The following is a 27,319-nucleotide window of genomic DNA, read 5'->3' as shown; positions in this document are numbered from 1 at the left end:
ATTACAGTTGCGGTTGGGGCCCTGCAAAAGCCTGGATATGTATAAATACATACAGGCCAAAATGTTACTTTATTTTATGATCGAAAATGGGTATTTGGCTTTTACATTCCGTTTCCTTGTCCCACTGCAAACATGCTGATTCGATATACAACGGAAGAAGAATGGCGGTTTTTTAGATCCAGATCGGATCTTGCTGAACGTGAGCATGGTTTGTTTCTATGTTTACGAGACGCGTCGATTTCTTTCGAGTTTTCGATAAAATCTTTCTGGGAGCACGTAGTGGTCTGATGAGAGAGCTTCCTTCGAGCTTCGTCTGGGCTCTGTTCTGTTGAATGGTTATTGGGTTTTCTGTATCCATCAAAAAAAGTTATTGGGTTTTCTGTGTTTCTTATCAGGAATGTTGATGCTTGTTTCATGCAAGATGTGCTGAAGCCTTTTTTTTCAAGGGTTCTGATTGTGCTCAAATTTGTTTTTCTTTTTCCTTTTTAGAGTATTGGTTTGTTTGGCTTGCTTTTAGCTGTTTCCTTACTTTTGATTTTCTGTTTTCGATCTTTTGGTGGAGAAATGCCTTCTTTATTCTTTTACCATTTGAAGTTCCGCTGATTTGGAATCTGTAATGGGTAGTTTCTTCTTTTGTCTTTGGTTTGAGTTTTGGGATTGGGGCTGACCGGTTTTATTGTAGGGGTTAGAACTGGGATTTTTGTTTCTATATCGAAGAGATGAAGGTATGAAACCGTCTAAGCCGTTTTAGGATCTTCTTTGGAAATTTCATTTTCTTATTTTTTCAGGAAATTCTTGTATAAAATGGGAATCCTTTAACTCATTTAAGAGGGCTACAAGGACTACTAGCCTGATGGTTTCGTGTTTGCCTTCAGGTTTTTGTTTATTAGCTTGTGTTTGAAGAGTTGGCGTTAGGAGTTTGGCAGTTCAGGTGGATTTCTTAACAGTGATTACAACCTGAAGAATCAAGTGGATTTCTTGACAGTGATTACAACCTGAAGAACATTGTTGCCAATTCTAGGGTTGCTAGGGTTTTTTTTCTTTCTTTCTTTCTTTTTTTTTTTTTTTTTTTTTTTTTTTTTCATTTTGGTCTTGAGATTTCGGATGGAGGGTATTCTGTGAAAGTTTGGTGAATGGGGATTCAGACAATGGGGTCTCAAGGTGGTGGTGGTGGCGGCGGCCAACAATCGCAATTTCAGCCATTGTCTCGGCAAAGCTCATTGTATAGCCTCACACTCGATGAAGTTCAGAACCAATTGGGGGACTTGGGGAAGCCACTGAGCAGCATGAACCTTGATGAACTTCTTAAGAATGTCTGGACAGCGGAAACAAACCAGGCGATGGGGATGGATGTGGCCAATGCTGCCTCAGCTGGTCAACTTGCTTCGGCATCTGATTTGCAGCGACAGGCAAGCCTGACATTGATTAGGGCTCTCAGCAAGAAGACCGTCGATGAGGTATGGAGAGATATCCAACAAGGCCAGAAAAATAGTGATGAAGAAAAGAAAGTTCAGGAAAGGCAACCTACTCTGGGTGAGATGACATTAGAGGACTTCTTAGTTAAAGCAGGGGTTGTTGCCGAAGCTTCTTCGGATATGCAAAACGTAGGTACTATTGTGGGAGTTGACCAAGGTGCAGCTCCCCCACAAAGTTTTCCACAGCAATCTCCGTGGTTGCAATATTCAGTACCTCCAATGCAGCAGCAGCAACAACAACAACATCAGCAGCAACATCCACAGCAAAATATGATGGGAGTTTACATGCCTGGGCACCCGGTCCCACAGCCTCTCCCTATGAGTGGTACCCCTCTTTTGGATGCACGATACCCTGATAATCAATTGGCTATGTCATCCCCATTGTTGGGGACACTAACAGATACACAGACACCTGGGCGGAAAAGAGTTGCTCCAGGAGATATAATCGAGAAAACCGTTGAGAGGAGGCAGAAAAGAATGATCAAGAACAGGGAGTCTGCAGCTCGGTCCAGAGCTAGGAAGCAGGTAGATATTCTGATTCTGTTGTTCTCTTAAAAGCAGTACTGCGCTGATAATATTTCTTTTAAGCATGAAGTTAAAAAGATTCTTTCTATTGACAGGCATACACCAATGAACTTGAGAACAAAGTCTCACGTTTAGAAGAGGAGAATGAAAGGCTCAAGAAACAAAAGGTAAAATCTCTGCACTTGTTCTTGTGATTGATTTTGTTTTATGACAGTTGCCATTTGGTAATCAATAGAATTTATACTATATTCCTCTTTTTGGACTTAATATAAAGCGCAGAAGGAGAATGAGAAGACTAAAATGCCCATTTGAATTGAAAATGGCAGAAATTCTTGATGCTTGAACTTTTGATTCCAAGTCTGTTATGTTTTCTGAGATTAATATACCATATGCACAGCACCCTAAGAAAATATTGTTTCAATAATAGTTTTTTATTTTATGTCTACCTAGCAGTCCTCCAATTTGGTTAGCTACAGAAGTAAAAACAAGCAGCAATGCTTTATTGGTTTAATCAAGAAAAATGAGTAGAGAAGGACAGAAAGGTTCAGATCACTAGAAAAAAGTTAAGAGAGAGAAATAGGGTTTTGAGAGAAGAGAATTGAACAGTTTCCCAGCCTCCCTTAATTGTATTTTATTAGTTTCTAATCATAAAAAATGTAAAATTATGAGAGAGCCTTTAATAGGGTGGCTGCACTAATATGCACTTAAGAAATGAGCAAACTTAGGCCCATAAATAAAAAATATATACAAGAAATAAAGCATAAGGCCCAATAGCTCAACACTCCCCTTCAAGATGAGCATGGAAGTCAATCATGCGCTGCTTTCTCATATACTGTTCTAGTTTGGGTTTTGGAACTCCCTTGGTGAGAACATTTACAAGTTGCTCCTTAGATGCAATGAAAGACAAACCTCCCTAAAGGCGACTCTCCCTCTCTCTCTCTCTCTATTGAAGTGTCTATCTGTCTCACTGTGTTTAGTTCTATCATTTGAATAGGATTTTGATATATATTAATAGCTACTCGATTCTGCATCATCACAGATCGAATAGGGAGCCTAGGGAGGGATAGGTGACAGAATAGCAGTAGTAAGCAGAAGATACTGACAGAAGACTTCCCAATAGAAACTCCAGACAGGGTGACTGGTGAGCTCCAAATTCTGGAACAGGAAAAGATAGACACTCCGTCTAGGGTGATCGTGTCTTCCCCCATTCTGGAACCAGATACTCTTGTCAATTCAGATTTAGATACTAACCTCTGCTCTATGCTTTTAGCTGTTGTTACAGGTTCCAATGCAGCGTCTAAGCTGCAAGCTGAATGTAGGGCAGAAGAAATTGGTATAAGTGATGGGGGAAAAGAATCTGGGAGACGATTGATATTTTTCTTGAGGAATTGAAGAGAGGAAGTAGAGATTGAATTCTACTGTGGGGAGGGAGAGTTTGGGACTGGGCATGATAAATGTAGTACACAACATGGGGGAGATCCTGAAGAGGGAGGGATAAGAGAAGATGGGTCGGGTCCAGTGTTGTAGTGGCTGAGTTTGTGAAAAATTGGGTTGTCAAATTCAAGAGCCAAATGACTTGAAAGTGTATCTAGAAAAAAATAAGGACCAAGGAGGATGGAAAGGCTAGGAAAAGGGAATTGAGTGGAGTGGAAAGACAGGAAGAGATGTAGAATGGGATAAGGAATTTAGTGGAATAAAGGGGAGGGTAAGAGGGAATAAGTAAGGAAAACTGGGAAAGGGGTCAAATTTGTGTCAATAGGAATGAAAATTGTATGTTGGAATGTAAGAGGCTTAGAGAGGGCAATGAAAAGATCCATAATCAAGGAAGTACTTAAGAAGGAGAAGCCAGGTGTTGTTTTAATCAAGAATCAAAGGTAATGGATTTTGATAAAAGATGGGCCAGGAGTGTTTGGAGAGCTAGGGAGATTGGATGGGCAAAGTCCCCATATTGGAGAGCTCCGGGAGGTATTGTTATAATGTGGAATTGTGAATCCTTAACTGGAATTGAAGAGTTTGGGTTAAATTCACAGTTTCAATAAAGTTTAGGCAAGTGTCAAATCGATTTGAATGGGTCTTGACAAATGTTTATAGGCCTAATGTGTGTCGGGAAAGAAATGAATTTTTGGATGAGTTGGAAGATATTAGAGGATTGTGGGATGGACCATGGTGCCTAGGGGGTGATTTCGATGTGATATGCTTTTTGGATTCTACAATCTAGAAGTGGAATGGGACTCCCAAGTGGTCCTCTCTTTGGCAAGAGCAAATTCTCAAGTCCCTTGGGTATTATGGCAAAAATATAGGGAGATTAGTGCTTAATAAGGGGGCTAAATGTTTCTTTCAAATGGGTGAGAAAAACAAATGGAATGGCAGACACTCTATCCAAACAAGGAGCCTTAAGACAACATTTATTTGGGCAATTTTGTGAAATCTTGTACTTTTGGGGTGGGCTTTACACACATCTGTTTGTAATCTTTAAGATACATTAATAAAATTATTCCTACTGATAAAAAAAATTTTACAAGTTTTGGAAGAAACCAACAATCCGAGACGAATGATTAATTTGAGCATGAGATTTAACCAATTCATTGGTGCTTTTGGGATTAAGGAATTGCCACCCTCTTACAATTTTACATGGTCTAATATGTAGGCTAACCCAATATGCTCCAAATTGGACATTTTTTTGTTCACAATCAACTAGGAGGATCAATGGGGTAGCTTAATGGCTAGAGATTTTCCAAGAGTGACCTGGGGCCATTGGCTAATTTCCATTTCTAAGGAGAATGTAGGAGGCAGAGGTCCAACTCCTTTTAGATTAAAAAATATGTGGCTGTGCTCTAGTGGATTTGTTGAGAGAGTTAAGGCTTGGTGGGAACCAAGTAATCCAAGGGTGAAACGGGAAGGGATGAAATTTCATTGGAAACTAAAGGAACTTAAAAGGTAAGGTCAAAGAATGGAATATTCAACAAGATTGAGGTTTCGGACTTAAAAGAAGCTTCGGATCAATTTGAGGAAACAAATAAGAATGAGAGATGGGTGTTCGGGGGAAATTTTGAGAACCTTTTACTCAAAGAAGAAATAAGTTGGATATAGAAATCAAGAAATAAATCGCTTAAGGAAGGCAATAAAAATACAAAATTTTTCATGCATTGGCTAATAAGAGAAGTAGTGGATCTTGCCTCTTCAATGCCTATGAAGTACCATATAGCTCACTAAGATCTTTAATCTCATATTCTCTACTGAGAAACTGCTTCAACTACACTTTACATCATCATTGGTGACCACAATGTCATTAACATAAACAAGAGAATGATGACCATATTCACCCTTCTCATGTGTGTTCCCAACTGGAAGAGGAGAGAAGGGGAGAGTTTTGAGAACATGGGAGGGGAACCGTCTCTAATCTTTGGAATCACCGAGCAAGATACATCAATTTCAAAATAAGGTAGATGAAGAGGTGGTGTTGCGTGTGAGTGGGAGAGGTGGGTCCGCCTGTCAGGTTGTTGGGTCGGGTAGAAGGGGTTAGGCAGTTCAAAAGAAGCTTTTAATCAAAATGACGTCTTTAGAGCACGTGACGTTAATTGCATCGTGTCCTATAGATGACAAGAATGGTCTATTTTCGTCTCCTTTGAAGGCTGATTGTGACATCTGATTGAAACATGGGAGTTCTGAGAGGTTTTCTATGTGCAGGTGGTCGATCAAGAGAGGAAGAAGGATGAGGAAAGATTCAGCTATGTTCTTAATGTTAGACAGTGTATGCCCTTAGCTCCAATCAGATTGATGTACATTATGACATTTATTGTAAATGAATAAAGTGCATATTTGATTCATGTTATAGTGGTGCGTTTCTGTGTAATACCCTTAAACTGGACACTTATGAGACTCGTGTTAATTTAGAATGTTCACAGCTGTTGGATGAGTCTGGGGAGATTTATCCTGCAAAGGCTGACACTGATGTGTCGTCAAGTGTTGGAGTGGCCTGTCTCAGTTGCTTGGGTGAGACCCGAGGTACATGCAGTGTAGGTTTACTTGAAACCCTGAACCGGACCAGATTTCTAGTATTGCCCTGGACCTTGGAGATTAATGGGCAAAACTGGAAAGTTACACCTGACCCCTATACTCAATTATAATATTGCACTAGGTGTTGGATTGGATTGTCTTTGATATGCCAATTAGTAAGATTCTTAGCAGGGGTCAAAACCTGGGTATGTTGGGACAGTCCGAGAATTCATCTGAGTGGGTGGTCATAGTGACAGGATCAGCCCCTTTGTCGGACAAAGGTAATGGTCGGGGATGCACTCTCTCTGATGGAAACCAAGACTGCCGACAACCGATTTCAATCGTTGAAATTTGTTTTGTAAAATATATTTATATACAGATATACATACATATATTATAGTTTCAAAATGTTTGCAAAAGGTTTTAATTCTCGGGATCCATGTGAGCAGAGAGTGCAACACTGTTTCTTGCAGCCGAGGGAGAGGTCATCTCTTGTCGGGCAGTGTTTGATCATTATGGGCTAAAAGGTTAAGTGTAAGACCATCGAGGGTAATACCTGATGGGCTAATCTTGCATCTGCCCACAGTCCCTAGGTTTTTATAAGGTGGCTTGGCCCAGGGACCACTTAGTGTAAGTGTTGGGCCCATTAGGAGTCCATATGATGGGCTTCACGGGGTTCACTATCTTTTCAGTGAATTCGGCCAGGCCTTGTAACAGAGGCTGGGCTGAGCCCATGTGGCTGATGTGTAGCTCAATGTTTGGGTCCCGTGCCATACAAGGAAGCCCAACTGGGCAGCCGTTTGGAAGGTTAATGAGCACACAAAGCCCATTTTGAACTGGTTTAGTTGGACTAATTAAAGAGGGGTGGATCCGGAATTGGATTAGCAGATAGGATGGAGTCTTACCCTATCCACTCAGAGAGTCTAGATCTGAATTTGGATCTGTAAACCTCCTAATGAGATTAGGAGAGAGCTGATCTAATCTGTAGATAAGATAATGATTTATTCTTATCACTTAAAGAGAGTCCAGATTCAAATAAGGATTTGAATAAGGAAACTCCTAATGGGATTAGGAGCTGATCTCTTTAAGCCTATAAAAAGAGGAGGGGGCGAACCATTCAGTTCATCCCATCACATCCCAAATTCCAGAGATCAGATCTCAGTTTACACAGAGAGAAGACAGCACTAGTGTGACTGCACCATCTTCTCCCTGCGTTCTCCTCCAGTTGCCGCCATAGCCAGTTCGAACTCCATTGTTGTAGGAGCGATCAAGAAGTGTTCTTGATATCAGTTTTTAGTGAAAAATTGATTGGGAGTCGTACTCACCTACCCTCTAGCGAATTCTTAGTTTTGGTTCTTTGGAACAACATTGCTGATTCTGCTCCATCCTGCACTATGTCATATTCAGTGAGAACAGTTTTTGGATCATTCCTTGGGTGTAAACACCTCCATTGGAAGATATTATTTCTTCATATCAGGTATACCCTTTTCCTATTATTTTGGTTCAGATTTGGTTCGATTCTCGATTCAAGATTGCTCCTTGAAAAATGCAGTTTTTCTGAAACAGGTATGTGATTCCCACATGGGAGAGAGATAAATTTTTGAAATTTCTACCTACCTTCCTGCAGGGTTTGACTATCCATATGATGGATCTCTCATCCCTTCAGTGGTATCAGAGCCAAGTTCAAATCTTGAACCGAAATTGACTAGATCTGAACTGCGCAAATGTTGGGAAATCGGTTCCCAGTTAAAGGGAGAATGATCTGAAATTAATTTTTATAAATCTGGAATTTATTTAGAACTGTTCTTTATTATTTTCTTGATTTATGGGTTGTTCGTACAAATGGAGATCGAAATCTTGATTGGCGCAAGATACATGCGATTTGCAAATTTTTACATTCTAGTCTGTAAATAATTTTTTTTTAATTTTTAGATTGAATGTATAGGTATTCGATCTGATGTAATATTAATAGAAAAACTAGGGTTTTCTATTTATTTTATTCATGATCGAAGTTGGCGGCGTAAAGGAGGAGATTTCGTAGATATGGAAATCGCTATCTGCGGTTGCAGTTTATGAAACTACAAACTGAGTTCTGACATTTGTTTTGTAGATTGGAGTTGTGCGAACAACCTTGTGACTGATTCTTGTTAGTTCTTTAATCAGTAATTTTAATTTCAGATCGTTTTTTGAATTAATTCTTTAATTAAAAATCAAACCCTAGACCCATTCGAACCAGATTGGTCCAAACTGGTTGGGCCGAATTTGTGGTTAGGCTGATGTCAACCCTAATTTTCCACTTTTGGGTCAAGGGATTGATGGTTAATTAAGAGACTTAATTCGGCCCACACCTGTAAGGCCCAGTTTTAAGGTGTTAAAACTACAAAAGCCCATTAATTGCAGATGAGCTATATGGGCCGAACTGCTTAACCCTATTCAGCCTATATACCTAGATAATATTAATTGGTAGTATTATGGATTAAAATGGGCTTTAATAATGGGCTTTACAGATATTAATTGATTGGATCAATTCTATCCTTGCATGTGATGTATGGATGTGTGATGTGCAACGTACATGGGCCACAAGTGCTTGGTCCATACAGATACGACAGTGGCTCTTGCGCGCACCATGGCTTAATGTACATCATTGCCATGGTGTCCCTATAGATCATTGAATGATCTCCTTCAACGGATTCGTGCGGAACCCTAGCCGTTTAGGGCCCATTGGAAATCTGGCTTTATGAAAGTCAGTGGGAGCCACTTTGGTTTGACCTAAATTAAACTAGGGCGTAACTTTTGTTCCCTCTTGAAATATGAGTGCATGTGATAGGGAGATTAATATGATGAACTCTCTAAAGGCTTTCCATCATTAGCATGAAGATGAGTCATTCAGTAATGAGGAAACGCACCATAAAATTGGGCTATCCATTTGCTGTTGGATCTGTCGGAGTGTTTCATAATATGATAGAGGCGTCATGGACTGATGTGGAAGGACCTCACCAGAAAATTGGAGACTCTCACCATACCTTGGCGTTCACGAATATGATGGGTGAGCATTCATTGGCAGAAAGGTTTAACCTAAAATGGTAATGAACCTTGTCTGACAGAGGCCAAAGGGAAAGCTCATACGATGAGTGGATATGATCATTCACAGAAAGGTGGTGGAGTTATGCAGCTGAAACAGTTGGCTCCATGCACCCTATGTGATTTCCCACATTTCCAAAGACAATTCGCAGTCTCCGTCACTGAGATAGGAGGAAAATCTCAGAGATGAATAAATGGGAATAGAACATAGATTAAAAGCCATATCTATGTAGATAACATGAATCAAATTAGGTTGTGGACTAATGTTTGCTCTTTTATCAGAAAATGACAAACGAACAATTTGCAAAGCTTTTGGATGACAATAAGCTTAAGAGCCCAAACTATGCCGACTGTTATCGTAACCTAATGTTGGTCTTGACCTCTGAAAAATTGGATAAGGTCGCTAAGAATTCTGCCCCAGAACATATTGGAGATAAGGCTTCTGAGGCACGGAGAAAGGACTATCAAGAATGGGAGGAGAAAAACTCCTTCGCCCGGTGCTATATCATTGCCTCCCTGGACAATCCGATACAGAGGCAGTTTGATTAGATCCAACTAGCCAATGACATATTGGATAGTTTAAAGACAATGTACGAAGAGCAGAATCGTTCTACTCGACAGAAGGTCTTGAAGCAGTTCATGACTGCACAGATGTCCAAAGGGCAACAAGTTCATGACCATTGTCTTCGGATGATGGGAAACATCAATGCGCTTGAGGCTCTAGGATCCGGGTTGGATCATACGACCTAGATAGACGCCATTCTCAACTCTTTGCCTCCGTCCTTCAATCCGTTCATTATGAATTATAATATGAATAAGCTGAATGTCAGCATTCAGGAACTCAGCAATATGTTGCAGAGGGTCGAAGAATTGATCAAGAATGATGAGCCCCTAGCCATGCTTGTTGAATTGGCAAGAAGGGCAAGAAGAGGAGGGCAAAGAGAAAGTCCCAGAAGAAGGCCACCAAACCCAAGAAATAGAGGAAAGACAAGGCATCTGATGCCTGTCACTTCTGCAAGCAGACCGACCACTAGAAGAGGAACTGTCCTCAATACCTGGAATCCAAGAAAGGTAATTTCAAATCCTGTCATAGAAACCAATTTGTTGGTAACTTCTGCGTCCTGGTGTATTGACTCTAGAGCTTCAACTCATGCGTGTAACTCACTGTAGGGATTCAAGGTAAGCAGAAGGCTGAGTGAAGGAGAGGTGACACTTTATTTGGGGACTTTTGCAAGTGTTGCAATTGTGGCTATAAGAACCGTAGAATTAATTTTTAGAGAATGATCAATTGTACTGAAAGATTGTCTTTATGTACAAAATTTGAGAAGAAATTTGATTTCTGTTTCAAAACTGTGTGCGGATGGATATTCTATCTTCTTTAGTAATATGATTACTATTAAAAGAAACAACAGATTCATCGCATACGGAGAACTTGAGAATGGTCTCTATGTTCTCCATCATTCTCTAGAAACTAACATAGCCGAAACTACGTCGGTTGATATCCCCAAGAAAAGAATCCGTGATACCGTTAATCTTACGTGCCTGTGGCATTACCGACTTGGCCATATCAGCATTGATCGTATCACAAGGTTGGTAAAGGATGGTCCTTTGGATTTTCTAACTGTAGAAGATCTTCCCACTTGTGAGCCTTGCCTTCAGGGTAAGATGACGAAACGGCCATTTAACGGTAAGCCTGAAAGATGTACAGGCACGTTTGACCTTATACATAGTGATGTATGTGGTCCCCTGAGTGTTAGGACTTGTAACCAGCACATGTATTTCATTATATTTACCGATGACTATTCTCGGTATGGTTACGTGTACCTAATGAGACATAAGTCCGAATCCTTTGAAAAGTTCAAAGAGTTCAGACAAGAGGTCGAGAAACAGTTAGGGAGAGAAATTAAAGCCCTTCAATCAGATCGAGGAGGCGAATATCTCTTTGACGAACTCAGGGACTACTTGAAGGTCAACGGGGTAGTATCACAGTTGGCTCCTCCTGCCACACCATAGTTTAACGGTGTTTCAGAGATGAGGAATAGGACCTTATTGGATATGGTCTGGTCATTTCTCGTACACTCAGAGTTACCCACATCCTTTTGGAGTTACGCATTAGGGACTGCGATATACGTGCTGAATCGGGTTCCAACCAAATCGGTTTCGAATACTGCATACGAACTTTGGACCGGAAAGAAACCAAGTGTCAGACACTTGAAGATTTGGGATTGTCCTGTGCACATTAAAAGAACGAGTGCGGACAAGTTGGAATCCAAGACTAGTCGTTGCCTATTCATAGGCTACCCAAAAGGTTTTGTGGGTTACCTATTCTATGACCCAAGTGAGCAAAAGGTGTTCTGTAGCCGAAATGCACAGTTCTTGGAGAATGATTATATCTTGGACTCACATCGTCAGGAAATAGTTTTTGATGAGGAGAGCTCATGGTCAGTGGGAGGTGTCCCACAAGTTCCAGGTATTGGCCAACCTAAAAGATCTACCCAGGTATCCAAGCCACCAGTCCGTTTTGGCTATGACCAGGATAATTACTTGGTGGAATCTATGATTAGTGAGGAGGATTCTGTGACTTATGCGGAAGCTATGTTGGACATAGATTCCTTGAAGTGGGTAAATGCCATGAGAGCTGAGATGGACTCAATGGAGACCAATAGAGTCTAGACTCTAGTAGATCCGCCCACTGGGGTAAAAGCGATTGGTTGCAAATGGATCTATAAGAGGAAGAAGGCCCTCGATGGTAAGGTTGAGACCTACAAAGCTCATCTGGTGGCGAAAGGGTACACTCAGAAAGAGGGCATCATTTATGAGGAAACCTTTTCGCCCGTGGCCATGCTTAAATCCATTCTGATCCTGCTAGCTGTAGCAGCATACCATGACTAAGAGATTTGCCAAATGGATGTCAAAACTGCGTTCCGGAATGGAGATCTTACTGAAGATATCTATATGCAGCAACTGCAAGGTTTCATTGTTGCGGGTCAGGAACACATGGTATGTAAATTAAATAGATCCATATATGGACTTAAGCAAGCTTCTAGGAGTTGGAACATCCGGTTTGACTCTACTGTCAAAAGGTTTGACTTTGAGCAGAATCCGGATGAGCCCTGTGTTTACAGGAAGTCCAGTGGGGACAAGGTTACGTTCTTGGTTCTGTATGTAGACGACATTCTACTCATTGGGAATGATGTAGGAATGTTGACTACGGTGAAAGTATGGCTTTCACAGCAATTCTCCATGAAAGATCTTGGAGAAGCTTCCTATATACTGGGTCTTCGACTCTATAGAGATAGATTGAAACGGATAATAGGATTATCCCAATCTGCTTACATTGACAAAATCATCAAAAGATACAGCATGGAGAACTCCAAGAAGGGAAATGTTCCTTTCAGGCATAGAGTCACTCTCCCTATGCCTTAGCCGTAGGGAGCATCATGTATGCCATGCTGTGCACTTGTCTTGACATCGCTCAGGCAATGAGTGGTAAGCAGTTTCCAGGCCAATCCAGGGTAGGAGCATTGGACTGCTGTGAAAAATATACTTAAGTACCTTCGAAGGACAAAAGAGTTTTGTCTGGTTTCGATGGTAGCTCACTACAGATCCAGGGGTATACTGATGTCGATTTCCAGTTGGATCCAGATGATAGAAAGCCTACATCTGGGTATGTTTTCACGATAGGATCGTGTGCTATTTGCTGGAAAAGCAGCAAACAAGGGTCCACGGCAAACTCCACAACCGAAGCCGAATACATTGCCGCAAGTGAAGCTGCCAAAGAAGCCGTGTGGATGAAAAAGTTCATTCATGAATTGGGAATAGTTCTGTCCAGCACATCACCAATCCCGTTGTTGTGTGACAACAATGGAGCAATCGCTCAGGCTAAGGAGCCATGAGCCCACTCAAAGTCGAAGCACATTGAGAGGAAGTACCACGTACTGCGGGAGATTGTTGGTAGAGGGGACGTCCTGATTCAGAAGGTAGCGTCAACGGAGAATGTAGCAGATCCATTGACTAAGCCACTCACACAGAAAGTGTTTGAGAAACACGTGGAAAGACTGAGACTCCGGCTTATACCAGATTGGACCTAAGTGCAAATGGGAGCTGTTAAATAGTGTATGCCCTTAGCTCCAATCAGATTGATGTACATTATGACATTTATTGTAAATGAATAAAATACATATTTGATTCATGTTAAAGTGGTGTGTTTCTGTGTAATACCCTTAAACTGGACACTTATGAGACTCGTGTTAGTTTAGAATGCTCACAACCGTTGGATAAGTCTGGGGAGATTTATTCTGCTAAGGTTGATACTGATGTGCCGCCAAGTGTTGGGGTGGCCAATCTCAGCTGCCTGGGTGAGACTCGAGGTACATGCAGTGTAGGTTTACTTGAAACCCTGAATCGGACTAGATTTTCAGTATTGCCCTTGACCTTGGATATTAGTGGGCAAAACTGGAAAGTTACAGCTGACCCCTATACTCGATTATGATGCTCCACTAGGTGTCGGATTGGGTTGTCTTCGATATGCCAATCAGTAAGATCCTTAGCGGGGGTCAAAACCTGGGTATGTTGGGACAGTCCGAGAATTCATCTGAGTGTGTGATCATAGTGACAGGATCAACCCCTTTGTCGGACAAAGGTAATGGTCGGGGATGCACTTTCTCTGATGGAAACCAAGACTGCCGGCAGCCGATTTCAATCGTTGAAATTTGTTTTGCAAAATATATTTATATACGGATATACATATATATATATATATATTTATGGTTTCAAAATGTTTGCAAAAGGTTTTAATTCTCGGGATACATGTGAGCAGAGAGTGCAACACTGTTACTTGCAATCAAGGGAGATGTCCTCTTTTGTTGGGCAGTGTTTGATCATTATGGGCTGAGAGGTTAATTGTAAGACCATTGAGGGTAATACCAGATGGGCTAATCTTGCATCTGCCCACAATCCCTGAGTTTTTATAAAGTGGCTTGGCCCAGGGACCACTTAGTTTAAGTGTTGGTCCCATTAGGAGTCCATGTGATGGGCTTCAGGGGGTTCACTGTCTTTTCAGTGAATTCGGCTAGGTTTGTAACAGAGGCTGGGCTGAACCCATGTGGCTGATGTGTAGATTAATGTTTGGGTTGCACGCCATACAAGGAAACCCAACTGGGCAGTAGTTTGGAAGGTTAATGAGCACACAGACTTATTGGGCCTAAAGCCCATTTCGAAATGGTTTAGTTGGACTAATTAAAGGGAGGGGCGGATCTGGGATTGGATCAGCAGATAGGATAGAGTCTTACCCTATCCACTCAGAGAGTCCAGATCTGAATTTGGATCTTGAAACCTCCTAATGAAATTAGGAGAGAGTTGATCTAATCTGCAAATAAGATAAGGATTTATCCTTATCACTTAAAGAGAGTCTAGATTCAAATAAGGATTTGAATCAGGAAATTGTTAATAGGATTAGGAGCTGATCTCTTTAAGCCTATAAAAGGAGGAGGGGGCGAACCATTTAGTTCATCCCATCACATCCCAAATTCTAGAGATCAGATCTTAGTTTACACAGAGAGAAGACAGCACCAGTGTGATTGCGCCATCTTCTCCCTGCGTTCTCCTCCAGTTGCCACTATAGCCAGTTCGAACTCCATTGTTGTAGGAGCGATCAAGAAGCGCTCTTGATATCAGTTTTTGTTGAAAAACTGATTGGGAGTCGTACTCTCCTACCCTCCAACGAATTCTTAGTGAAGGATTTGGTTTTTTGGAAGAACACTGTTGATTATGCTCCATCCTACACTGTGTCATTTTCAGTGGGAGCAGTTTTTGGATCCTTCCTTGGGCGTGAACACCTCTATTGGAAGATATATTTCTTTGTATCAGGTATATCCCTCTCCTACTGTTTTGGTTCAGTTCTAGTTCGGTTCTCGGTTCAAGATTGATCATTGAAAAATGCAGTTTTTCTAAAACAGGGAATGTGATTTTCACATAGGAGAGAGATAAATTTTTGAAATTTCGCCCTACCTTCCTGTAGGGTTTGACTATCCATATGATGGATCTCATCTTTTCACTTAATGGAAAAAAAAGGTAAAAGATTTCAAGCAAAATTCTCTTAGAGCCTCTCATTTCTATTGGAAGAGGAAGAAGGATGTTTGGGAATGGGTGATTACAAAATATGCGGGGTCGGAAGACTTGAGGGTCTCTAAACATCCTGAGGATGAAACTAACTCAATGAAGACTGTGTGCGCTTCCATGGTCTAATGGAGTAGGAGGTACACAAGAAAATGATGATGCCAAGGATTCAGCCAATAACTCTAAGAAAGAAGTTCTAAAATTTTCAGACCGGATTAAGGAGGGTGATGGATAGGCGGAAAGAGCTGAATTGGAAGAAGGCTGATAAGGAAGGAATGACACCAAATAGAAAGGATATGGTTCAGGAAGTGAGGGAGGTTATGAGAGCTGAGAAAGCTAAGAGGACGGATGTTGAAGAAGGAATGTGGTCTTCAATTTCGTTAGGAAAACTAGGGATGGAGCTAGGTGGGAGAATTGTTGAAACTGACCCTAGACTAACTAGTTCTGAGAACCACAAGGCTGAGGACTTGAAGAAAGTGAGAGGCTTTAGTAACGGAGAGCCCGTTCATGTCACCAAGGATTTTCATCGTCTCAAGGAAGGACTTGTCGGGAATGGTCCTTGCTGCAGATTTAAGCAAATTTACACAAGGAAAGGACCTAAGGTGAAATCTAGGTCTAAGAAATGTCTAAATAAAAGCAGTGTTGCAAATAGTTCAGAAGCTGATGCAGGCAGGAAGACCCAGGACATCAGGTGTAGTAATCAAGATAAAGAAGCTTCCTTAGGGGAGAGGGAGGAAAGGAAGAGGACCAGTTGTAGATATTTTGCCTAGTAATAGGAAGACCCAGGCACTGCTGATCATAGCATGTGCCTGAGGAAATGACACATCATCTTTAGATATTTTGCCTAGTAATGTTGTACTCAGTATTGAGACCAGTTAGGAATTCTTTGTTTCTCTCCACCAGCTTCTTGTAAGTCGCAACATCCTTATTGCTTTCTCATACCACCATCTCCAGTAAATCAATTTGTTGCCACGAAGGCTTCAAAACAGAGTATTACAGTGCTAGCGAATTCTCTTCTTGTCGTAGATTGTTCACATAATTCCTCAATTTATATGCCTTGGCCACATTCATCTTCTGAGAATATGTTTTAATCACACCATTCTATACTTGACTGAATTCATCCACAAATAATGTTTACTTGTGTGTGGTTGCATAGAGTTCACCAACCATGCAATTACAACGAGTTCTCCTGTATCCATTTTTCGTGTGTCATAGAGTTCACCAACCAAGTTTCCTCCTACTACAAACATAAATTCCTATTAGATTGAGACCACTCCAAGTAATTGGTACCATCCAGCCTTACTATGGTCATATCATTGTAGAAACTGTCTACAGACCCTGCTGAACCAACCTCAGATTAAGAGAATTGCCTTAAATCTGCTAGAGTTGTTATTTTTAGTGTGGCTAGGGATACATATGTAATTTTTCTTTTATTTCTTTTATCAGTCAAAGAGGGGTAGTATTGTCATTGGTTCTTTCATCATAATATTAAAAACAGGGCAGCAATTGAGGTCTGTTAAGATAACCTCTCTGCTTTCAGCCCTAGTTTCTCTTCTCCCAACGTTTCTCTTCTAATCATTCCAAGGTTTAAAACGTCGATGTCAATCGAAATGTCGCTTACCAAAATATAGGACATATGTTGAAGATGTCGGAAATGTTGAGGGGAAATATTGTAAAAATTAGAGACATTGTGGAAATATTATGAAATATGTGGAAATATGCAATGATATTTTGTAAAATGATAAAAGAAGCATTAATACATATTTCTAGACTATTATCTTATTCCCAACCATTATATAAAGCTAAGAAACTAAGATTCAATAACAAACTAGTAAATGACAATTTACTGATTTATTATGCATTTTGATGTTTTTACAAGGTTATCTGATATTTTCTTTTCTTATTTTTAATTCTGATTTATTATAAATTCTAATATATTTATTTCAATAAGTAAATATAAATATATTTATTCTGATTTTTTAAATATTAAAGTTATAATACATTATGTTTTATTATAAATTTAATAAACTGATTCTCCTTTTTGTAGTATTAAGATTATGATATATTCTGATTTCTTATAAAACTTAATGAATTTATTATGACTTTTACTACCAAATTTATAATAAATTATGATTTAGTATAAAATTTAATAAATTTATTCTGATTTTTTATATTAAATGTAGAATATGCTTTATTATAAAATTTAATAAACATTTTCTGATTTTAATAAATATTTTAAAAAATACTAACTAGTTAATATTTTATTACTTGAAAAATATTTTATGTTTTATATTATAAAGTAATTAATTTATTCTTTTGTTTTTATATTTTGTTAATTCTTTTTTTATAAATATTTTATTTGAAATATTAAATAGAAATTATTAATGGAATAATTTATATTAATATACTGTATTATATTAATATAATATACTAATATATTATATTATTAATGTACATTAGTCGACATCCTATCAACATACCGAGAAAAATTGTCTTTTTTTGGTTATTTGGATCGATTTGGTCGACATTTCCGACATAATAGGAAATGTAGACTGAAATAATGTAATTTTTATACTACCATCCATTTTCATGTCGGTGAGCCTCGACATCGACATATGTCGGGTGACATTAGCGACATTTGGCGACATTTGAAACCATGAATCGTTCTTTGAACTTTTTCCCTATTTTTTACACTGTTGAAGACTGATTTCAAGTCTGATTACATGGTATTAGAGAAACATTGATTGGCTTGGTCAGTTTAGACGCCATACAGTCCTAAACACATAGAAGACTCTTTCAATATTTCAAGGATAACCAGAAGACGAGATGGGAAGCTTTGTTCTGGCAAACAGGTGGAGAAGAATACTTCAGTTGGAAAAGAAGAGGATCCTCCTCGAGGAATCAACAACTAAAGGAAAGAAAAACTTGAAGATAAGGGAAGACCAATAGACAATGATTGTAATGGTGTAGACTGTAGAAGAACTAGATTAGTTCAAAGGCTTTGTGGATGGATTAATCTTTGTTGAAAGAATACAAGACCGAAGGATTGAGTTGATCAAGAATGGGAAAAGATTTATAGTAGAAAGCATAAGAAATGTTAACAGAGGATTCATCACCTTGATGGAATTATTTGGCAAAGAAAGGAAGCATTTGATCTGCCTACCAGAGGGAAATGCAAAACACGGGCAGAAGATGATAGCCAAGGCCTTAAAAGAGTTAATCTTACAAAAAGGGTATAAGTACATGAAGCCAACAATCGCAAACCTGCAATGAAGGTTGTAATAACCCAAGGACAACCATCGCAAAACTTGCGATGAAAGTCATGTCCACCGTCATAGGTAGAATTGCAAATCCACACGTTTTTCGAACCCCAAAAAATCAGCAATGCCACTTGTGATATCACATTACCCCTTTTATGATTGTGATGTCGCCCTGAGTGCACAACTGTGAAAGGCAATGTTGTGATCACAACTAGTCAAGGACACTACAACGTAGGTGACAAATTGCAAAGTATCACAACGCATACTCAATACTACATCCATGATGAATGCTATGCGCTATTACGTTCACCTCACTACCTAACCCGACATCACAAAGGCTTGTTGTGATGACACCTAATGCAATAGTTACATCGAACCATGCCACTCTTAGGCACTTAGGAATTTCCGTGAGAGAGATTATACCACGTGACGAGTAGGCTTCTTGAAGGGACCGTAGCTATGAATGTGCTCACATGCGGACTCTAAGGAGCATGAACTCCTGATCCTAGGAGATTTGCATGGACATGTGGCGAGACCCTGAGTCACTTGCATGTTTTAGATCTAATAGACTCTAACTACCTTCTTGAAAGTGGGAAAGTTTCCCTTTGTCTTCTTCGTCGTTTCCTCTTAGAGCTGGCCCTTCTTCCTCTATAAATAGGAGAGGCTTGAAGCCCTTCACACGAGATCATCCATTAGATCCCTATGAGAGCTCTAGCATCCCAACCTTCAGCCTCCTGTAATATCTCCCTCTTTGCTCCTTAGCCTTTTGCCTTTGCCTTCTTACCCCTGTCGGTTATCTACTGTCCTTTAGGTAAACCCCCATTGGTTGCCTTACCTTTCAGCCTACAAAGGGAGCTTTTGAAAACTGAAAAAGTAACTCCACCAGAAGATAAAAGAACAAAGGAGGAGGTTGAGAGTTTTATTGCCAAAACCAATAAGCCAAAACCAAATAACCAAAGTGGAGAGGTCATATTACAATAAACAAAAACCTAGTTTGAAAATAATATGGAAAGGATGGAACATGGATTGGGATAAGTGGAAAATTGTGAAAGTAGAAACAGAAGTCAAAGATTGGGAAGAACTTTTGGGAATTTTGTTAGAGATGCTCCAACTAAAGGAGAATACTATCGTTATTCTATTCAACAAGAAGAAGGCAATCCTCGACGTGGACGAACATCAATTGGAAGGTAGACTCCTAGAAACTAGATTCAACCAGATTACAGTGGAGAACCGGTCACCCTCCTGTAATGAGATGGTTCTCTCATAGAACACTCTCATTATCAAGCTTCTAGGATTGTCGTTTAACTTCTGGCAAGCACATCTTCCATAGGATAGCAGTGGCCAATGATGGTGTCTTAGAAGCTTTCTATATACAAGATCTTTAAGCAGCTAGGATAAAAATAGTGGGATTAAGATCGAAGAAAATCCCCCTAGTAGATAGAGATCTTTGTCAATAACTACTAGAGAATGATGTGGATGGCGTCGGAGATTAAGGTGTTCGGCATCGTGGAATGACCACGACATATTGCGTTTGGGAACATGCAACAATTGTTTAGGATGTTCGGTTATCTTGTGGATTGGTCCACACTACAGGCCAAAATCTCGTCCACGGATTTTTCTCATGGATTAAACCATGCAACCCCGTTTTATGTTATGAATATTGATCCTGTGCTTTGCATCTGATATTTACCCTAAATTAACCCCATTTACTTTTTAATTATTAAGTTATGAGTATTACTTAGGGTTGTCTGTGGGTTGGATATGGGCTAGGACCAGCTAGAACCAGAATCGACCTGATAGGAAATATTGAGGATTTGGAACCGAACCAGACTCAATAAGGTGTAATTTTTAGACCTAGAGTCGAATTGATTGGTTCTCGGGATAATCGGGTCTGACTCGACGGACCCGATTATAATAAATAAATAAATACATTTAATATATATTAAATATTAGATATTATATATAATTTATTTAATATATATATATATATATATATATATATATTATATGTATATATTATGTTATTTTATGAATATAGCTCTGGCCAGGTCTAAATCGGTTCTAGACTAGGTGGAACTAGTTCCGAACTGATAAAAATTGGGATATTATATCAAGACCCGAAACTGATCCGTCTATTCCACTTCCTGGAACCAAAATCGACCCAATTGGTACAGGTTCGTCAGGTCAGACCCAACCAATTGACAACCTTAATATTACTTTTATTAAGATTAATAATTAATAATAATTGTTATTGATATTATTACTTATTAAATTTTATTAATATTGTTAATATTATCAAATATCATTAATGTTACTAAGACCTATAAAATGGGTCGTGTTGGGCCAGTATGACATGGCCCGTGCAAAGTGTGGGTCGTGACGTGCCTCCCTCCTTAGGGATACTCTAGAGGGTTGGCTCGGCACAACCCACGGCTCGAGTCCGTGCCATGCCATGGGCTAGGCTAGTCCGTAGGTTGAGCCTTCGGCCAGGTCGAGGGTCAGGCCAAAGCTATGAAAGGTCTATGTTAAAAAAATTGAAAAAAATCTTAAAGTTTTTATTTTATATGAATTTTTATGCATACAATTGTTTACATATCCAAACAATTAAATAAAATTGAAAATAAAATTATATATATTATTATATAATTATAACACACACACACATACACATATATATATGGGTTGTGCCAACACGCAGACCATTGGTGGAACAACCCGCTAAGTCATGCCGGGTTGGCTCAAAATCGTGTCTGTGCCTTTACAGCTCTATTACTACTCATTTATAATCAATATTAATATCATTATTTGTTATTTAATATTATAATATATTAATTTTATTAATTATTAAAATTCTTAGTAATTTACTATTATTATTCTATTGTTTGCATTACTAAAAAATAAAATATTGCTTTTTAATGATTAATGGCATAGATTATCTTAAATGTTGTAGTTGAGGTGCATGGAATCAAACACAAGGTGTAGATTGAAATGCACCACACCTTGCAGAACACCCATGGTGGTGGTGTGGATCGGTCCACACATTTTTGTCCACGGTGTAGAACAACTACCTTGTTGGGGCGTGGTGTGTTTTCATCCGCCCAATTTCTCATCTACACTATAGAACACCCCCTAAAGCAAAGCTGTGGAACACAAGTTCGAATGAGGAAGAAGATGCTGACATGGACATTTGGTGGCCATGTGGAAGAAGTTGGGTGGACTGCCCAAAAGGTCAAGTTGAACAAAAAACTCCGGAAGCTAAAAATTTGGGAAATAGTTTCAAAACAAATCAATTGCCATTTAAGGACTGTATTTTGAAAAAAATTGAATGAGATCCAATGTCTCAAAAGAAATCTTACGTAGAGGTGTTGTAATCGAATCCAAATAGGGGTGAGGCATCTTGCACCAATGAAGCGAAGGCAAATGGAAGAAAGGTCTTGACCACTTTTGGGTCAATTGGTTGTAAAGCCTTGGCTGACCCAACCAGGTTGGGTCACGTGACCCTTTAAAATATCGTGTGTAGTGGCCAACTGTTTTGTTGGGGGATGATAATCTTAGTCTATCATCATCCCCCTTGAAGTCTAATTGTAGTTCTTAGCCCCCATGATGGCAAACTCCTGTACAGATGGCTCAAAATTGCAACGAAAGCCATCGTGCTTGCATGCTGTTGGTAAAGGAAACTCCACAACCCCTGAAAAGCCAAATCCATGTTACAGTAGAGATTCACAGTGGAAATCTGATGATGGGACAGACTTTGGAGAATCTCGGAGATATAGAAGAAGATGAAGTAAACCAGCCCTCTAGCATCGGCAGTCTCGACACATAAAAGGCCTATAAGTTTGAAGACCATGAAGCTCTTGGAATTGAGCTGCTTTTCGACAAAGATACTGACACGAAGATTCTGGAACTGAAGGAAACATGAAATGGAAGCTCTTCTATGGATTGTGGGAGGCCTACAGATGAATCTCAGGGAGTGAAGAAAGTAGAAACAAATTAAGAACAAAGATGTGGTGACAACATTGAGGAGACAAGCTCCCACCTCAAATGGAACTTGGATTCACACGAGGAACAAATCCCCTCAACTACTTGGGTTGGTAACTGGACCTGAACCTAAACCGTCAGAGATTGTCTTTGGGTTGATTGGTGTCATAAGAATCAGGGAGTTCCTTCCCCCCCCCCCCCCCCCCTTCAGGTTTTGGACATTGTAGATCTTGCTGTTGAAACCTCACCAATTGCGATTAATGACCTGAGTGTGATAGTAAGAGAAGAAGGTGGTGGAGAAAAGGACAGGGAAGAAGAAGAGTTATTGGAACTAATCCTAGGAAACCTAGGCTCTGTTTGGCAATGTTCCCACTTGTTCCTGTTCTTTTAGAAATTCCTGTTTTAGAACAAGAATTTTATTTCTTGCTTCTCAGGAATAATAGAGGCATTTGGCAAATTGTTCTTTGAAAACGGATTTTTTTGTTCTGCAAAAACAGAAACAACGTTTGGATAACGAAACTATTTCTTAATATCAGTTCTACAAATCCATCCCCGTTAAGTCTAAAATTAAACACGTGCCACGTCATAACAATGTGTTTAAAATTGAGTGTTGGGGATAGTCTTCCAAGAGGAGATGATCATTGCAACAATTATTGATAAATTATAATTTTAAGATGAAAATACAGAGCATCCAATGATCCAATGTAAAAAGCAACAACAAGGAAGACAAGCTTACTTGTGTACGTGATTCTTGTCGGAAAAGATGATTTGTCAGAGATGAGTTTCTGGTCATTGTCTAGTCCTTGGAACAGCCTCAACTTCTAGCTCCGTAGGTTTGCAGTGGTAGAAGGTTCAACGAATGAAGATTTGGGGCTAGGGCTTAGAGAGTTGGAGTTTATTATGCGTGAAATGACAATGTTGCCCCTTCTCTCACGTGGGATCACCGCACGTGTTCATAAATAATGGGGGACATTGTGGGAACCGCACGTTCCCTAAGAACATGTCCTTTGAGAGTGTCGGTTTGTCACTCCCGAAGAACACATTTTTTGGGTGCTGTTCTCACTCGGGAATGGAATATTTCTCGCTTTTTTTTGCCAAACATGTTTCTATTCCACTAGAGTGCCAGGAATGAGAGTGACACTCTTGCAGAATGTTGCCAAACAGGGCCCTAGCAACCTTGATGGAGCAAGATGAGGTAGCTAAGAGGAATGTTGAAGAGAAAAAAAAAAAGGACAATGTTTTATTAGATGTTGAAGGAGATTGTGAAGATCCAACTAGAAAGAAGAGGTGGGAAAAAAAGCTTAGGAGAAAAGATCACCAAGGTAAAGGTCTTATTTAGGAAGGAGGTAGGAGATGATATAAAGAGGAAGAGGAAGATGAGTGAAGTGGAGAGACTAGCATGTGGAGTATCTTATGATAAGACGGTTAACAGGAAGAGGGGAAAAAGAAAGGATATCAGCAATTGAAGAAATAGGACAGGGTCCTTACAAAGGTGTGAAATAAAGATTCTTTGTTGGAATGTAAAGGGTTTATGGAGTGCAAAAACAAGAAGAATCATCAGAAATGTGTTAAAAACTGAGAATCCAGTTATAGTTATGCTCCAAGAAACAAAGATCTCAGTGCTGGATAGAAGATGTATAAGAAGTATTTGGAGCAGTAGAGGTCTAAGCTGTTCATTTGCCCCATCGTGGGGAGCCTTGGGAGGAGGTATTGTTACAATTTGGAAGAATGAGGAAGTAGATTGTCAGGAGGAATTGAAAGGACAATATTCGGTCTCAATTAAAGTAAAAAGACTGAGTGATGGAAGAGAATGGGATGCACTCTAGGAAGAGCTAGCTACAGTTAGGGGATTAGGTGGGGACTTTAATGTGATAAGATACTCAAATGAGATAAATAACCCCAACCAGGCTATAACCACAAGTATGAGGAAACTCAATACCTTGATAGAGTCCCTAGAGTTGAGAGAACCTACTCTGTTACGAGCCTCTTTCACCTATTCAAATTTTCAGGAAAGTCAAGTTTGTTACAAGCTGGAATGATTCCTTTTTTTTCTATTAGTTGGAAGAACTATGGGGAAACCTGACACTGAGAGATCTCCCTAGGGTAACCTCTAACCACTGCCCTTTAAATTTATACCAGGAGAACCTTATTGGGAGCCGTACACCCTTTAGATTTGAAAATATGTGGCTAGAAGTTCCACAGTTTTTGCAAAAAGTAAAAGATTGGTGGTCAAAAGGTGGAATTAGGAATAGAAACAAAGGGTGAAATTCACAAAGAAATTGAAGAGACTAAAGGGAAGAATCAAGGAATGGAACAAAGAAGAGTTTGGGAAATTGGAGGAAATTGCTAGAAAGATCGAGGAGCTGGATCAAAAGGAAGCCCGAAGAAGGAGGAAAGATAAAAAAAGGTGGATCTTAAAAGTGCAACTAGAGGAGATTCTAAGAAAGGAAGAAATCTCTTGGAGACAAAAAGCAAGGTGTAAATGGCTCTTGGATGGGGATGGAAATACATAGTTTTTATTTTTTGTTATGGAAATACAAAGTTCTTTCATTCACTTGCTAATGGGAGGAAAAGAAAAAGAACCTAATCTCTAGCACTGAGGTTGAGGGAAGAATAATAACTTCAAAGGAGGAAATTGAGAAATGCTTTCTGGACCATTTCAAGTCAATCTTTGCCTCCTTAGATGAAAGGACATTGGCCTTGGGAGAATTAAATTGGGATAAGGTGTTGGGTTACACAGCATACCTCTTAGAAAGAAGCTTCAGTTTAGAAGAGGCTCATCATGTTTTTTTCTTGATAGTCAGATCTAAAGCTCTTGGACCTGATGGTTTCTCACTGGCTTGATGAATGTCTCTGTTGAGTTCCATCAAAAAGGGGAAATTGCACCAGGAGCAAATGCAACCTTCCTTGCTCTTGTGCCAAAGAAGAAAGAGGCCGAAACCCCCAAAGACTAAATGTCGATAAGTCTAATGGGTACTTTGTATAAGATCATTGCAAAAGTCTTGGCTGGTCGGATAAAGACTATTTTGTGCATGGTTATTTTTCAAAACCAAGGAGTCTTTTTGGAAGGGAGACAAATAGTGGATCAACTCTTAGTGGCAAATGAATGTGTGGCAGCAAAGAAAAAACGAGGAAAAGGTCTGATTTGTAAATTGGATCTGGAAAAAGCTTATGATAAAACCTGAAAAGATTAATCTAGTTGCACACCTGTAGCAATGCAATCAACAATGATGTTTAGCAAATCTGGGGACCTAATAAGACAAAATGGGGACAAAGGTCCTTGTCCAACTTTTTACCATTCAGCAATCACCATTTACAATAAGCCTCTCATGCCCCTGTGTCAAAGGCAAACTCAGCTTTCCAAGGGCTGGAGCACTAAAAGAATTACCAATTTCCTTTGGTTAGATGTGCTCTGTACACACCAATCAGTGATAGGCAGACGTGACAATTATATAGGTGCTTATAAAGCCTCTGCCTAACTTTTAAATGGGCAAGTACCATAACATGTGGGATAAGTAGCTGTCCATTGCTAATCTTGTGTGCAGTGATGTGCATGGAAGATTTAAAATCAGAGAAAACAAAATCTTCTGTTTACGAGCAGGTCATTCAAGCAAATGCAAGTACTAAATGTGTTACTGACATGTGAGCGTATACTTTTCTTAAAATCATTTATCTTGAGAGCAATTATGTTGTTTGTCATGCTATGTTAGATGATATACAAGGTATTAAATGGTATATACCTTTTGCCCAGGCACAGTTGGCTATTGGCCTAAGCTAAAAACCTTTATCCATACTGACTGAAATTCATTGTATAAATGAACTTGGTTTAAAGTAGTTTGTTAGAAACATTATACGTGGTACATTTGATATGCGCCTGGTATCTGCCGAATCTGCCTGAACCACTGGTTTGTTGTTCATATATATTTGGATGAATCCTGTTCAATATAACCAACTTCTACATTTATTGGCTTCCAACTTTCCTTGTTCTGGTTTCATGAAAACCCACTTGTTAGTAAGTCCTAGTGAAAGTACAATAGTTTCCAAGTTGGTATTATGCAATGATGTACTGGATGACGTTATATGGAAAAGAGAGAATTTCATGAAGGAAGCGTTCTTGATGGTTCTCTAAGATTTGACATAAACGGAACCTATATTTAAAACTCAATTCTCTTTCTGCTTTCTTGCAGGAGCTGGAGAAGATGTTGCCATGTGCACCTCCTCCAGAACCAAAGTATCAACTTAGAAGAACAAGTTCGGCACCTATCTAACATGTGTTTATATGGAAGTTTTGTAGAATTGCATGCATGGTTTCCTTGCATTTAGATGCTGGGTATCCTCTCGATCTCCCTAAATGGTGAGGTTAACCTTGTAAGCTGGTGGGGGTGCTTAGAAGTTCTTTTCTCAGATCTTTGCGTTGCTTTTACTGCTGTTTCTGTTGGTTTTCGCACCCTAACATATTGGTTGTATGTGCATTTATGTTTAGTTGTCTTTAAGTTTACAAAGCACCATAATTCTGCATGTTGAACATGTAGATTTGTCATTAAAAATAACAATCAAGGCTATTAGTTCAGACATGGGGTCTTTTGTGTGAAGCCATTTGTTACCGTAGAACCATAGGTAAGGTTTTAAGGCATACTAGTAAAATGCTTGTCATAGAAAATTGGGAGTTCTAGATTAAGTGATTGTTCTGTAGTGTGGATGAGAAATTGGGTGGTATGAATGAATATACATCAAGTCTGGAATTGTTTTGTAGGGTAGACGAACTGTGTACTAATCCACACCACACCCATGATTAAAATAAAGGATGAAGACATATTTACTAATAAATATAAAAATGAGAAAAATCATAGTTATGAAATTAATTAATAAAAAATAGTGAAAGATTAA

General features: G+C 39.4%; 1 protein-coding gene across 5 annotated transcripts; it reads left to right on the top strand.

Moving 5' to 3' along the window:
- Positions 1–27,002, top strand: LOC148871679 (ABSCISIC ACID-INSENSITIVE 5-like protein 2). 5 transcript variants are annotated; one of them, XM_088974018.1, is made up of 4 exons: positions 77–350; positions 830–2,000; positions 2,096–2,167; positions 26,620–27,002. In XM_088974018.1, the coding sequence occupies exons 2-4, from the start codon at positions 1,134–1,136 to the stop codon at positions 26,698–26,700; spliced, it is 1,020 nt and encodes a 339-aa protein (XP_088830144.1). In that variant the 5' UTR covers positions 77–350; positions 830–1,133; the 3' UTR covers positions 26,701–27,002. The 5 variants fall into 5 exon arrangements, with proteins under 5 accessions (XP_088830142.1, XP_088830144.1, XP_088830146.1 ...); XM_088974017.1 differs by having other exon boundaries at positions 109–725; positions 876–2,000; XM_088974019.1 differs by having other exon boundaries at positions 111–199; positions 876–2,000.
- The last annotated feature ends 317 nt before the right edge of the window (positions 27,003–27,319 follow it).

Source organism: Nelumbo lutea, chromosome 2 (assembly GCF_056320005.1).
Source record: "Nelumbo lutea isolate HS-2025 chromosome 2, American lotus-T2T, whole genome shotgun sequence".
Taxonomy (NCBI): Eukaryota; Viridiplantae; Streptophyta; class Magnoliopsida; order Proteales; family Nelumbonaceae; genus Nelumbo; species Nelumbo lutea.
This window is presented reverse-complemented; position numbering and strand designations above follow the sequence as displayed.